This window comes from Mobula hypostoma, chromosome 27, assembly GCF_963921235.1.
Source record: "Mobula hypostoma chromosome 27, sMobHyp1.1, whole genome shotgun sequence".
Taxonomy (NCBI): Eukaryota; Metazoa; Chordata; class Chondrichthyes; order Myliobatiformes; family Myliobatidae; genus Mobula; species Mobula hypostoma.
The window spans coordinates 18,912,157-18,927,961 of NC_086123.1; the positions used below are offsets into that span (position 1 = coordinate 18,912,157).

At 41.2% G+C, this 15,805-nt stretch overlaps 1 protein-coding gene across 2 annotated transcripts in view; it reads left to right on the forward strand.

Annotated features, from left to right (window-relative positions):
- The window catches only part of vps33a (VPS33A core subunit of CORVET and HOPS complexes), a 30,811-nt gene extending 15,272 nt beyond the window's left edge, over positions 1-15,539 (forward strand). For both annotated transcript variants that reach the window (XM_063034551.1, XM_063034552.1), the window contains 7 exons: positions 2,518-2,711; positions 6,434-6,560; positions 7,619-7,686; positions 9,007-9,144; positions 11,270-11,407; positions 13,714-13,882; positions 14,698-15,539. In XM_063034551.1, the coding sequence (XP_062890621.1) occupies positions 2,518-2,711; positions 6,434-6,560; positions 7,619-7,686; positions 9,007-9,144; positions 11,270-11,407; positions 13,714-13,882; positions 14,698-14,891 (1,028 nt within the window). In that variant the 3' untranslated portion in view covers positions 14,892-15,539. The remainder of the gene's footprint in view (positions 1-2,517; positions 2,712-6,433; positions 6,561-7,618; positions 7,687-9,006; positions 9,145-11,269; positions 11,408-13,713; positions 13,883-14,697) is intronic.
- Positions 15,540-15,805: the final 266 nt, after the last annotated feature.

Consider the following 15,805-nt stretch of genomic DNA (forward strand, 5'->3'; position numbering starts at 1 on the left):
GGGAGAGTCTCGGATCAAAGGATACAGCCTCAGGATGGAGGGGTGTCCTTTTGGAACAGAGATGAGGAGGAAATTCCTTGGCCAGAGCGGTGACTCTGTGGAGTTCCTTGCCGCAGGAGGCTGTGGAGGCCAAGTCATTGCGCATATTTAAGGCAAAGGTTGATGGACTCTTGATTGGTCAGAGCATGAAGGGATACAGAGGGAAGGCAGGAGACTGGGGCTGAGAGGGAAATGGATGAGACACAATGGAGCAGAAGCAATGGGACAAATGGCCTAATTGTGCTGCTATATCTTGCTCTTATGGTCTTACTTTGATTGAATTGTGCTTAAATCCTCATGGGTGCATTTGGTTGTAAAGTTGGTTGGTACACAATCTTTGTTTATTTCCAAAGCAACAGTAAGGTTTCTTTGAAATTTTTACCATTGGCTCTATCCACTTGAGAGAGGAAACAGACCAAACTGGTTTAACGTTCCATGTGGAGGCTGGCTTCACTCTCAGTATTTCCATCTGTGTCGGCCTGTTTAGTGCAGCAGTCTTTCCTACCAAGAGAGTTGTGACTCGCAGTAAAGTGGAATTTCTTCAGCCTTCTACTGCTATTCAAAGGTCTAATTTACTGTCAGAGAAATGTATACTACATACATCCTGAAATCCTCTTTCTTCGCAAACATCCACAAAAACAGAGGAGCGCCCCAATAAATGAACAACAGTTAAACGCAAGAACCCTACCAAGTCCCCCCCACCAGCTCCCCTCCTTCCCGCACGTAAGCAGCAGCAAGCAACACTCCCCCCACCTTAATATTTAAAGATATTAAAAATGGAAATGGAGTTGCTTCTGAAGATGTAAGCAAAGGAGTTGCTGTTTAGCGCCATCTTAACTTCACTACGCCTTCCAAAAGTGTACTCGATATTCAATCTTGACAATATTCTAGAGAACTCTAAACATTTTATTAAAGTTGCCATGCTTTTGGCTGAAACAAAATTCACATTTGTAACAAAAATACGCATGGGAAATTAATACTTTAATCTCCCTAATTGAATTTGTTAATTTTGATTTCAAAATTGAGGGTGTGCATGTAATATTTTTTGAGAATTGTAATAGAGCCTTTCTAAATTGAACAAGATATTAGAGATATGAATGAAAGTAATGCTTCCTTAACTAATCAGAGCTGAAATTCTTTGCAGTATTTTGTTAGAATGATTATTTGAAAGTATCCAGTCTTTAGTAACGCAAGAAGAAACCCAATTTATAAGTGCCACTTTGATCAGATTTGAGATTTTCTAGAAATAGCCCATTGCTGTGTGATGTGGAAGTAAGTTTAAGTCTATTTTCAATTATAATTGCCTCCAATGTTGTTTGCCTTGTATATCAGAAGAAGGTATTGGCAATTCAGATTGGTTATTATACACTAAGAAATCTGGCATGTCCCAATTTTTGACACCCTTCAAAAAGCATCCTACCCAGATGCATCACAGCTTAGCATGGAAATTCCTCTGCCTAGGACTGCAGGAAACCACAAGGTTGTGGACTTCATAGAAACCAACCTCCCCTCCACGGACTCCTGTCTACACTTCTCGCTACCTTGGTACATCCTAGACACACTCTGTCCTTCCTCCACCTATCAGGCATAAGACCCTAAGATATAGAAGCAGAAGTAGGCCATTCAGCCCATTGAGTCTGCTCTGCCATTCAATCATGGGCTGATCCAATTCTTCCAGTCATCCCCACTCCCCTGTTTTCACCCTATACCCTTTGATGTCCTGGCCAATCAAGAACATATCTATTTCTGCTTTAAGTATAAGACCAGAAAATAGAAAAGGTCTGAAAGCATGAAGCTCAAGGGCAGCTTCTGTGCTGCTGTAATATGACCATTGAAAGGCCCCCTAATACAAGATGGACGCTTATCTTCATATTCTAACTCATGACCTTGCACCTTGTTGTCGACCTTCATTCTTCTTCCCCTAAACTGTGACAATATTCTGCACTCTGTTATTGTTTTCCATTGTACTATCTCAATACACAGTTTGAATTAATCTATAGAAATGGTATGCAAGATGATTTTTTTTCTTCCTCAGTATGTGTGACAATTTATCAATTTACCAATTTTAATTCTCTTCCACTTAATAAAACTTTCCTTAATTTTCCATATAAATTATTAAAAATTTGTGTAGATGGGTAGGGGTAACAATTTTTTTCAGTCATGTGTCTAAATGTCAATGATATAAAATGCTTATTTTAGATATAGCTCTGTCAGCCTTTGAGGTGCTACTTTTTAAAATTTCATAATGCACAAAAATACTATCGGGTTAAATTGTATTGTTTTTCTGTTATCTTCTAAGACTGGTAAAGCTTTAAATGGTGGTATGTACTTAGATAAATTAATTGAATATCTTATTTTCCCTCCTTTTCACTTATCACTTCACACAAAGTAATTGAAAGCACAAAAAAATCATTGAGAAATGTGCTTGATGGGGCTTGCAGCTTAAATTTGTATTTTTCTTGTTTTTTTTCCCCCCAGCATTTGTAAAGCTACCTCCTGAGAAATTTACACCAAGAAAGCAAAATGAAAGTGGTCAAGATCTTCCTACTAAACCGAAAAAACTACAGTTAAATTCTGCAGAGGAGTTGTATGCAGAAATTAGAGATAAAAATTTCAATGCAGTTGGCTCAGTCCTTAGCAAAAAGGCAAAGATCATCTCTGCTGCATTTGAGGTAATGCATCTGGTATTACCAGGTATTTACAGCCCCATAGTCGTACAGGTTGAGTACCCTTTATCTGAAATGAATGGGGCTGGAGGCTTTTCCAAATCTCAGATGTTCTCAGATTTTGGAATATAGAATAAGATAGCTTGACACCACTATCATTTCTGACTCTGAATTTATGTGCTACAGTTAAGCAGTCTTGGTCTTGCACTTCATCATGTGTATACTGATGCAGTTTCACGCGTTTGATTTTCATCAGCGATCTTGGTAAACTAATCAATGAAATATTATAAAGCAGTACACACAAACTGCTGGAGGAACTCAGCAGGTCAGGCAGCGTGTATAGAAATGAGTAAACAGTCGACGTTTCAGGCCGAGACCCTTCTTCAGGTCTGCAAAGGAAGGGGGAAGATGCCAGAATAAAAAGGTGGGGGGAGGGGAAGGAAGCGGGTGGGTAGGAAAGGTAAAGGGCTGGAGAGGAAGGAATCTGATGGGAGAGGAAAGTGGACCATAGGAGAAAGAGGAGAGGACCTAGGGTGATGTGATGGGCAGGTGAGAAGAGGCCAGAGAGGGGAATAGAAGGTGGGGGTGGGGGGGGATTTTTTTTTTAAACTGGAAGGAGAAGTTGATATTTGTACCATCAGGTTGGAGGCTACCCAAATGGACTATGAGGTGTTGCTCCTCCACTCTGAGGGTGGCCTCATCTTGACACAAGAGGAGGCCATGGACTGGCATGTCAAAATAAGAATGGGAATTGGAATTAAAACATGTGGCCACTTGGAAGGTCCGCTTTCAGCAGATGGAACGGAGGTGCTCAACGAAGCGGTCCCAACTTGTGACAGGTCTCAATAGTGTAAAGGAGGCAGCATCTGGAGCACTGGTCACAATAGACAACCCCAGCAGATTCGCAGGTGAAATGTTGCCTCACCTGGAAGGTCTGTTTGGGGTCCTGAATGGGGGTGAGGGAGGAGGTGTAGGGGCAGGTGTAGCACTTGGGCCGCTTGCAGGGATAAATGCCTGGAGGGAGAATAGTGGGGAGGGTTGAATGGACAGGGGGATCACAGACAGAGCAATCCCTGTGGAAAGTGGAGAGAGTGGTGGGGGTGGGGGGAAGAAATATATGGTGTTAGGATCCATTTGGAGATGTTGGAAGTTGTGGTTAATTGTGTGTGGAGGCTCCTGGGGTGGCAAGTAAGGACAAGAGGTACTCTATCACTGTTAAAGGTGACGGAAAGATGGGGTGAGTGCAGGATGTTCAGGAAATGGAGGAGATCCGGGTAAGGGCAGCATCAATAGTGGAGGAATGGAAACATTATTCTTTGAAGAAGATTATCTTTGATGTTCTGGAAAGGAAAGTCACGTCTTGGGAATAGATGCAGCAGAGATGAAGGAACTGAAAAAGGGGACTAGTATTTTTTTTTTACAGGAGTCTGGGTGAGAAGAGCTATAGTCAAGATAACCATGGGAATTGGTAGGTTTTCTCTGCTGCTTTGTGATCAACAGGTGCATTATCACCACAAATCTTTAAAAATTTTATGTTGTGCCTTTTATATTTCTGCGATCAGCCTATTAAATATTCACAATTACCTTCAATTTTCAGTTCACGGTGATAGATCTTTGCTTTGTTTATGACCAGCATACCTTTAAGCGGTATATGTTCACCTCGACACTGAATCCACTCTTTCAATACACGATCGAGATCTTCATTGTTTGCTTTATGCAGTGTTTTTCTATTTTTGTTAACTTTTCAATACATGTGGGGTTACCTCTCAGAACTGTGTGGTGTGCAGAGACCTGTGATTCACCTGGGAGCCTTCACTGAGCCTTGTGGTCGTGTACGATGTCCTGTCAGCACTCAAAATACTCTCGGACTTCAGAGGGTTTTGGATAAGGAGCACTCAACCTGTACTAATTATTCCTGATACATGTAGTAGGTAAAGTGTATTGGTCGTGTGAAAGAAAAGTTTCTAACAGTAGCTTCTGTGGACACTACTTGTGCTGTATTTTCCAGTAATTTAACTATAATTCCAGTTGTGGTTCAAGAATTTTGTTTGATTGTGAAGGAAGAGATTTTATTTCCTTGTGTGCAAGGGAAGAGACAATATAAAGATTAGCTTTTTGTCACCTGTACATTGAAACAACATGCAACGAAATACAACAAACAAGAAAAAGCCTGCAGATGCTGCAAATCCAAAGCCACCCCCCCCACCCCCCCACACTCCCACACACCCACAATATGCTGGAGGAACTCAGCAGGTCAGCGGCATCCATGGAAACGAGTCGTATAACATTTATGTCAATGACCAGCACACTCCGAGAAAGTGCTGGGGGCATCCAAACAAGTATCACCATACTTCTGGCACCAACATGGCACGTCCACAATGCACTAACCCTAATCTGTAAGTCTTTGAAATGTGGGAGGAAACCCACATGGTCATGGGGACTACGTACAAAACTCCTTCCAGTGACGGGGAGTGAACCTTAATTTCTGCTGCTATAAAGTGTTGTGCTAACCACCATGCAACCTTGCTGCCTGCTTGACTGCATGTCTTGTAGTTGAAACGTACTTCTCCATGATTTCTATCAGCGTTCAAATTGTCTCATTTGCCAATAAATAGGAGATATATTAAGTATCACTTACATATTTTCCATTGTGCACCATTATAACATGACGGTGGTATTAGGAAGTGAAGAAAAATTGTATTTCTAACATTGGGAGTTTGGCATCCACAATTCCGAAGGTTCATTAGCACTTCTCGTGTTCGGACATGCCCAGTGGCTGCAGTATTCTAACAGGAAAACACCCTGCTACATGTGTATTACTTGAAGTGAAGAACCTTTGTCTTCATTTTATCTTCCTTCTACAATCCTTCACTCCTGACTGCTCAGTTGTAGTAAAGTTATGCTTGATGTGTTTTGTTAAATATGTCAAGGTGCTCATACAACAAGGAATTTTAGTTTGGAAATTAATTTTTTTTTTTAAATGCCATGGGCCCCTACCATTAACCAAGGGGTCAGTGGTTCCCCAAGATGGGAACTCCTGTTTTAGATAAATGTCCTCCAAATTGACTCAATTAATTTGTTGAAAATACTAGAAATTTGCCAAATTAGGATGTAATTAATATGAAATGTATAAATTTGCATAACCTATCTGTTCATTGGAAACTACAGCCATTGGGTGCTAAAGTTGAGTTCACGTTTGACAAAAGCCTTTAATCCTAGAACAGGATCTCTTGGTGGGATGTAATTCCATTCTGGAATTCTGTGGTACTATTTTCTGGCCACATGAATTTCACTTCTGCGCATATTGTTGAAAGAGGGTGGGCGGAGGAGCTCTTGTTGGGGTTCCTGTAGACAGGTCCTGTACACTGCTTGTCACTTTAGGAGAAGTCTGAATGTATATTTATTGTGAATGACATTTTAGTGTGAGGAGAATTATAAGATCATGGTCTCTTTTGGGGGGAGGGCTTTGCTATTGCTTGTGTGGTGGGAGTTGATGCTTTTGCTGGGTCAAGTGTGTGGGAGGGGGCTTTGGGGTCTTAATGTGTTCTGTCATTCCGTCTTTTGGGTTTTTTTTATTTTGTGGATGTCTGCAAAGAGCAAGGATTTCAGGTTATCTGCTGTATGCAGTACATTATTAAATTAACCCATATGTTCTTGAATATTTAAAATAGTTTTATTTGAAATAGTTGATTTAAACGTGCTATTATAACAAAAACTGCTTCTTGCAGGGAAGGCATAACGCAAAGACGGTGGGTGAAATCAAACAATTTGTCTCGCAACTTCCACACATGCAGGCAGCAAGAACCTCTCTTGCTAATCATACATCTATTGCTGAACTCATCAAAGATATTACAGGTAAACTTTTCACAAATGGGATGATGTACTTCTCCCATTCTCAGTCTGAATAGAGTAAGTTTTAGAGCAAAATCATGCAGATTAGAGGTACAATATTCATTTGTTATATTTAGTAATCTAGCAATCAGAACTATTGATCTGGGCTCCAATCTTACCAGGAAATTTTCAGTGCTAGAATTTATGGATTATACACTCAGTGGACACTTTAAATACAGGAGTTGAACCCAGGGAGGTCGTCTGCTGCTGTAGCCCATCCACTTCAAGGCTTGACGTGTTGTGCATTTAGAGATGCTCTTCTGCACATCACTGTTGTAATGTGTGGTTACTGGCATCTTTCTGTCAGATTAAACCAGTCTGGCCACTCTCTTCTGCCCTCCTCTCATTAACAAGGTGTGTTTTCACCCACAGAACTGCCGTTCACTGGAAGTTTTTTGTTATTCTTACCTTTTTCTGTAATCCATAGATCATTGCACGTGGAAATCACAGGAGATCAGCAGTTTCTGAAATACTCAAACCACCCTGCCTGGCACCAACAACCATTCCACGGTCAAAGTCACTTGAATCACATTACTTTCCCATTCTGATGTTTGCTCTGAACAACTGAATCTCTTGACCATGCCTGCGTGCTTTTATACATTGAGTTGCTGCCACATGATTGGCTGATTAGATATTTGCATTACCGTGCAGGTAGACAGATGTACCTAATAATGAAGTGGCTGCCAAGTGTATCAGTAATAACGGTCATGGAATTAAAGTCGGGGTTGGGTTATAGGAAACTACCTGACTGACAGTTGTCTCCATTCTATTGCCTATGTTACTCCACACCAATAGCAGCATAGTTGGCTCTTTGAAATGCTCTGTCAAAACTGTTAGTACTCCCTGATTTGGCAGTTTGCTTCCTTGCTACTAAGGGCAATTACTGATAATCAGTACATGTAGCCCTAATGGCAGAAATACATCTCATGAATGATTTTGATTTTTCAGTTCTGATCAAGTTATCAAAATTTTTAAATTGGTCTTATTGAAAAGAAAACCTCTAATGCCTGTTTTTCTTTTAGCATCTGACACCTTTTTTGACAATCTGACCGTGGAACAAGAATTCATGTCTGGGATTGACACGGATAAGGTAGTAACAGTATGTCCTTTATAAATGTCTTAAAACCATAACTTTAAAGTAACTGTGTAACCTGGTTAATACAAATAGAAAATTGTCAAACACTCAAAACAGGCAGTATCTTTGAGCTGAAACATCTGTTGAGTTTCTCTTCCCACAGATGCTGCCTGCTCTGCTATGCTATTTTCTGTTTCTATTTTAGATTCCCAACATTTACAGTTTTTTAAGTATGAAGAGTTTAAAATGAATGATGTTCTGGAATACTGATAATGGAATTGTACAAAGGGCATTCTGAGTTGCACACGGTGATGGGCCAAGTGTTGACCTCCCCAAACAGTCGTCCCAGATGACACAACACTTCCCCTGTGATTGTATTGGGGTTGTCTACTGTATCTGGCGCTCCAGATGCGGCCTCCACATTAGTGTGACCTGATGTAAATTGGGGGACCGCTTTGTTAAGAGCCTGAGCTCCATCTGCAGAAAGTATTCCCTTGTGACCAACCATTTCCAGTCCTATCCCCATTCCCATTCTGACATGTCGGTCTATGGCCGCCTCTTTTGCCATGAGGCTACTCTCAGGTTTGAGGAGCAACATCTCAATTTCCATTGAGGTAGCCTCCAATCTGATGGCATGAATATTTGCGTTCTCCAACTTCTAGTAATTTTCTCCCTCACTCTTCTCCCCCCTCCCTGCTTCCCTCGTCATTTTCCCCCCTCTGACCTCTTGCCTCTTCTCACCAGTCAATTACATGCCCCTTCTTTGTTCCCTTTCTCCCGTAGTCCACTCTCCTCTGTCAGATTCATCCTTGTCCAACCCTTTGGTTTTCCACTTGCTGCCTCCCAGCTTCTTCATCTTCTCTTCTTCCCCCCCCCGCTACACAGCTGGCTTCACCCATCACCTTTGAGGTTGCCCTCCTCTTCCCCACCTTCCTTTTCAGTCCTGATGAAGGGTCTCAGCCTGAAATGTCGACTGTTTATTTATTTCCATAGACGCTGCCTGACCTGCTGAGTTCCTCGCACATTTTGTGTGTGTTGGTTTGTATAATTTGGACTGTGACTGTAGGATAATGTGCGGCTCTTCAGTTCTGAAATGAATTTTGTTTTACAGACTGGTACAGTCGACCTTCACTAATCCGACTACCTGTAATCCAGTTCCTTCGATAATCCGGCACTGATTATGCTTAATGTGATCCTTCTGTAATTCAGTATTTTCACTAATCCAGCACTCCTCAGGTCCCAGTGGTGCCGGATGAGTGAAGGTCGACCTGTATCTAATAGTGACTTTCTTTAAATGGAACATCCTAGAGTTCAATTTGCTGCCTCTACCTGCAGGTTAACAACTATATTGAAGAAACTATTGCACAAAAGGAAAAGTTGACAAAGGTTCTGCGACTTGTTTGTATGCAGTCTGTGTGCAACAATGGCCTGAAGCCAAAGGTACTAGACCACTACAAGAGAGAAATTTTGCAGGTTAGACAAATTAATACATTTCTTTCTACAAGTTATCAGCAGTTTATTTGAAAAACGTACAGAATAACATTCAGAAAGACACTTACAATAACTTAAATGAATTGCTGTTTCCTTTTAAGGCACATTAAGACTCATGTTGAATTAATTTATTAGAGTTGAAAGTTCAGGTTGTCAAAATGTAGGTTTTGAATTGCCATAGTTTGGATAAAAATTGTACGGTATAAGACCATAAGAAATGGGAGCAGAATTACGCTATTTGGCCCATCAAGTCCACTCTGCCAATTCATCAGGGCTGATCCAAATTCCCTCTCAGCCCCAATCTGTTGCCTTTTTCCCCATATCCCTTGGTGTTCTGACTAATCAAAAATCTATCAACCTCCGCCTTAAGTATATCTAATGTCTTGGCCTCCACAGCTGCCTGAATGCCACAGATTCACCACTATCTTTAAGTTACTAAATTTGATAAATTTAACTTTTATGCCAAGCTACAGCATTAGTTAACCCATGCATTTTAATTTGGAAAGATCTCCCATTCTTCAAGCACCTCTCAGCATATCCTTTGCCTTACTATTGACATTGATCCAGGGGCCAACTCTGAGTGAAGACTTAACGATATCTGATGAATCTGAAGAGATATCGGCTTGGTGAAGCTAAAGCATAGAAGCAAGAGTGTAAATTTGAAGTGGGACTGCTTTCCTAAGCCACATTGGTCCTTTTCTAGTGCAGAGTACAAGTACATCATTTTTGTGTCACAAGCAGATTTCAACTGAACCATTTTTTTTCACAATTTGCTTCAGTTTCCCTTTAACACCCTTTTTGTGCCAATATTTAGAGGTGATCGTGAGTTTACAGTTTATGTGAAAGACAATGTGGTGAAGGTTACTGGGATCAATTGAAATCTGTAATACCAACCCTCGCCGTACCTGTACTTCCTCCTGATTGATGACAGGATGCTCCCTTTCCTTTGCACGAACTCTTGCTTGCCAGCATTGAGGGAGATTTGCAGTACAGGAGGCAACAAAGGATAGTGCACTGGTTTTTCAGAAACTTTTCCCAGCACCCTTCTGAGTTTCAAGTTGAGAATGACATTCGTCATTTTATGGTGCTGGTTCAGCCCTGGTTTATGGCCTGTGCTTGTGTATCAGAGGGAGATGTATAACATGGAAACAGGTCACTTTGGCTCAACGTTTCCATGCTGTCCAGGTAGTCTGTCCAAGCCAGTTCCGTTGGCCTGCATTTGCCCCATATCCTTCCAAACCTCTTCTGTTCATGAGCCTGTCAAAATGTCTTGCACATCTTAATTCTGCCCACCTGTACAGCTTCCTCTGTCAGCTTGTTTCATTTACTACCACCCTCTGTGTAGGGAGAAAAAGTTCTTCTTGTGTCCTTTCCACTCTCGGCTTAAGTGTATGTCCCATTCTCTTAGACTCTATCCTAGGGGGAAAAGGGCAGTGGGCATCTTCCTTATCTACCGCCTCATGATTCTGTGTAACTCCATAAGCTCACTTCTCTGCCTCCTGCACTCTGGGGGAGGACGGGTTAGAGAGAGGTCCCTGTCTTTCCTTAATTCAAGCCTGTCAGTCCTGTTAAAAGATCTCTGGGATCATTTCTGCACACTAAGTGCATCCTTCCTATAGCTGGGCAACCAGAACTCTGTACACAGCTCCCAAGTGTGGCCTCACCAACAACAGTTGCACCATGATTTCCCAACTCCTGTATTCTATCTATCTAGGCTGTGTAATGATCTTGTGTTTACAAGCTGATCACAAAATCTCCTCAAGAAAATGTTTTATTGCACCCTGAAGAAAATGTTTTCAGGTGGGCTAATCAATTGATATTTTGCTTCAATTTTCCTTTCAATAATGTTTGGAAGACTGGTTTGCCTTTTAAGATGATGGTGGATATTTCTTCTGGTTGGTGTTGTACTTAGAAGTAATTTTTTGTAATGGAGCAAATGGTGTAGGATTGTGAGCCAGAGCACATTTGTGGCACAACCTTTGCAGGGGGACTCTGCTGCCATTAAACGACTGACAGATAGATGTTAAGATCTGAACTTGTATTTTAAGGGGCTTGTACAGGACTGGATTTAAACAAGGGTTTATTTTTCATAACTGATATATTTCAGACTTATGGTTACGAACACATTTTAACTCTGAATAATCTAGAGAAGGCTGGATTATTAAAACCTCAGACAAGCACAAGAAATAATTATCCAACAATAAGGAAAACTCTGCGCCTTTGGATGGATGATATCAACGAACAGGTTCGTTGGTTCAAAGATCTTAATTTCTGATGTCATTTTAATAGGTTTAAAACCATGAACATTGACATTTTTGTGGGAAATATTTTCAGAATTAAAAAATAACTTCATTTTAACACAAAGTAAAAATGTTACAGATTTTTAATTTTCACATTCTAAAATGGTTTTGGTGAATCCTTCCAGGTCTCAAAATCAGATGGTTAATTCCGTTCAGTTAGAAGTACATCCCTGAAGATCTGGGGAAAAGACACACTTTCAACTGAGGCTTGACACACAACAGTAGAACATTCTTTAGGAATTCAGTCATTGCAACAATGAAAGGATTGTTATTTTTCACCAAGAAAATGTCTCACTAATCTGCTTGGTATCCCAACTGAAGCATTCAGTGGTTACTTGTTTTGGTGTTAATAAAGAGATCTGTATAACCCCTCATTCATTTGAAGATGTAGAATGCATAGATTTTCAATTAAAAATTTCTAGCAGTAGATCAGATGGAAGAGGCGAATTGTAACATTGTTTTCTATTATGTCTCTCTCTGCATTAGATGTCTTTTGTTTGTTCACCAATTAGACTTGTTAAAATGTAAATGAAGGTTGTTGGTATTTGCCTGGAGGTGACTGGTATAAAGTTGCCATGTGTTAACAGGTAGCCTAGTCACATTTAATGCTGGTCATGCTTGAGGTAGATACAGAAACAAAGGCATTGATCTAGAGCGTATAGCAAGGTTTAAGAGGTAGGTATCCAGGGTATCTAGAGAAGGAAGATGTGCAAGCTTTTGACTATAATTGATGGTCTATAGTGACTGTAATTTTATTTTGATGTCTTCAATCATATCCCTTGGGGGTGAAGTAGCTTAAGGCCAGTTAAGGAGAATGGTTCCGGGCTAGGCGACCAAAATGTATCGTGGTGTTAGGATCTGGGTTCTAGATAGAGGCACTACCTGGTGCTTGGACAATTTAAACACTGGCACAGATAGTCTGGAAGTCCGAGTGTCGGGAACAGGGGCAAAAGTCGGACTGATTTTGCTCACTCTTCATTCCTTTCACCGTGGCACCGAGTCTGTGAACTGATCTGGCTGCTCAGCATATTTTCCCCACTGCTCTGAGCTGGAACCAAGTCCTGGGCTTAGCCCGGCTGCTCTGGGAGTGGATCTGGTTCAGAATGCTGTTGGCTTACTTCTATTATTTGCATAATTTGTTTTTTTTTTCTCTTTGTGCAGTGGTTTTTGGTCTGTCTTTTTAAAAATTGGGTTATTTGGGTTTCTTGCATTGTAGCTGCCTGTAAGCAGACAAATCTCAAGGTGTACAATTTGTACATTCTTTGATAACGTGCTTTGAATCCTTAAACATGGGTGTGATCAATAGATCAGAATTGGAGGTGTGCAGAGATTAGAAACCAGTCTACTGTTCTCTGTAGAAATGATGGATGCTGTTGGTATGGGAATGCAGTAGCTGTAACCCAGTGGAGTGGAACATCACTTTAGGTCTCTCACTAACAAGAGAACATCTGCAGATGCTGGAAATCCAGGTGACTGTCTCACTCCTATGGAAAAGGGTACAGTTGACGTTTTGGGCTGAGACCCTTTATGGAGGAAAAAACATGAGTCAGTAAGAAGGTGGGGTAGAGGAGGAGGAAACACAAGGAGATGGATGAAACTGGCAGGGGTGAAGTAAAGAGCGAAGAAGTTGATTGGCAAGAGGTACAGGGCTAGAGAAAGGGGAATCTACAGGAGGCCATGTAAGAAAGAAAAGGGGGGAGGAGCACTAGAGGGAGGTGATGGGCAGGTAAGGAGATGAGGTGAGAAGAGGAATGGGATTGATGAGGGAGGGGGGTGGGGCTTCTGTCCTCTCCTGTCAGATTTCCCCACCCCCTTCTCTAGCCCCGTATCCCTTTCACCAGTCAACTTCCCGGCTCTTTACTTCACCGCCCCCCCCCCACAGTTTCACCTCTTGCCTTGTGTTTCTTCCTCTCCTCCTCTCCCACCCCCCACCTTCTTACTCTAACTTTTTTTTCCCCTCCGGTCCTGATTTGAAGGGTCTCGGCCCAAAACGTCAACTGTACTTTTCCCCATAGATGCTGCCTGGCCTGCTGAGTTCCTCCTGCGTTTTGTGTGTTGCTTTGGTCTCTCACTTCCCACTATTGGCTAACTGAGCAAACACTAGTTCAGATTTGATTAGCATCATTTAATTTACCAAAATAGTTGCATCGGGTCCAAGTTCTCAACCAGTGGAGTATCAAGTGTATTTTCAAAACTGATTTTGATTGCTTCAATAAGTAATTAATAGATTTTTATTTTTCCCTAATTACAGAATCCCAATGATATCTCGTATGTGTACAGTGGTTATGCTCCTCTGAGTGTTCGATTAACGCAGGTGCTGGCTCGTCCAGGCTGGCGTAGCATAGAGGAGGTATTAAAAATGTTGCCAGGACCTCATTTTGAAGAGCGACAACAATTGCCTTCTGGATTACATAAAAAACGTAAGCATTTGAGAAAGGCTTCTTCATCATAGAACTAGATTAACAAAACTGTGGTTAACCATCTTGTGTGGATGTTTTTTGCTTTTCGACTACACCGTACGGTACCATAGGGTTAGCCTACTGCTTTACAGTGCCAGTGACCTGGGTTCAATTCCTGCAGTTTGTACACTCCCCCCGCCCCCCCCGGCACATGACCGCATGGGTTTCCTCCAGGTGCTCCAGTTTCCTCCACGTTCCAAAGACCTGTGGGTTGGTAGGTTAATTGCTTAGATGGCTATAGCTGGACAGCATGGGTTCATTGGGCTGGCAGGGCCCATTACCATGCTATATCTCTAAATTAAAAACAAAAAATGGCATCAATGGTAAAGAAAAACCAGGCCATTTAGCAGTTTAATTTCTTGCACTGCAATTAACAAGTTTTAAAAAAATTAATACAACTAATTTCAAAAGGAACAGAAATCTCCTTGCACCAAAGTTGTTCATTTGTTTTTGTGCAGAAAGCAGTCTTCTAGAACAGCGGAGTCATTTCTCGTGCTTCCATTTCACTTCCTGTGTCAAATATTGTTGTAGGAACCAAACAAATTCATTGCAGCAGTGTTTGCTGTCGTCTTAAAGTATGTAATAAAAGGAAGAAATTCACTAACATATTTTGCCACATGCCACTTATTCCCATTGAAATTATCCTATGCTGTTTCAAGTACATTTTTGGATGGTGGGAAGAGATATTGAAAATTATCTGAAATTGCAGAAGTAGACAAAAAGCCATTTAGTTGGCTCGGAACTTAAAATCTGTCTTTTTCTCTCTTGCTCTGTAGGCCAGCAGGGAGAGAACAGAGTCACTTTGGTGTTCTTTCTAGGAGGTGTGACGTACGCTGAAATTGCTGCACTTAGATTCTTGTCCCAGATGGAAGAAGGAGGGACAGAATACGTTATCGCCACCACAAAGTTGATAAATGGAACCACCTGGATTACATCTATGACGGACAAATTGAAGGCATCTCTATTCTGAAAGGACAATGCCACGGACACTTTTAATCCGGATAAACTTGTTTGGTCCCGATGAAATGGTGATTGATCCCAGTTGCATTTGGGAATGTGATTTATTTCAACCGAGAGGACGGAAATGAGCAAAGTCAGTCGTGCAGCAGGTTTCTTATAGTCTGCATCACTTCTTGTGAGTGCTTAGCTAGTTGGATGTGGGATTTTGTGTTGACTGCAATATACCATAAGGAGCTGGCTCTTGGAAAATGGTATAAAAATTGCCATTAACCTACTTCTTGGTGTAGGTTCCTGCTGCCGGTAGAAATTCGAAGCACTAATGCTCATACGATGCATGGTATCATTAGAGATGTACATGTACTCATGATTTGCTTCTGTAACTCTTCAGCCTGGGTAATGTGTTGTATTTTAACATTGTAAGGAATTTTGCATAATATCCTATATACAGTATGTTAAATAACTATTTGTATTTTGTCCTTGCATATAAATCTCCACAATGTCACAAAACTACTTTCTTCTGCTGTTGCACTGAGTACTTGGTAACAGAAGTGCTATTTGCAAAGGTGTGGAGGAAATGTGCATAGTTCCCACATATGCCCAATATGAATTTGTGACAGTGTTTTCTTGTAAAAAGCTTTAAAGTTTTCATTTTATTCTGGTTGAGATTTAATCTTGCCTCCTTTTGTGCTTCCTCCAAGCAAGAGTTCAGAAGCTTCCTATCCCCGTAGTTAAACTCCTTAAGTATTTAAAAATACATACTACAGAGGTATCTTGGGCCAGTTGCATGCTCATCACAGTGCCGACCTAGATAATCCAAGTTTCCTGTGTTTGACCCATATCCCTGGTGACAAAATTAATTTTGTCACCCAGATCATGAATATAATGTGAAAATAACCCTGCAGAGTACCACTAGTCACCGGTAGC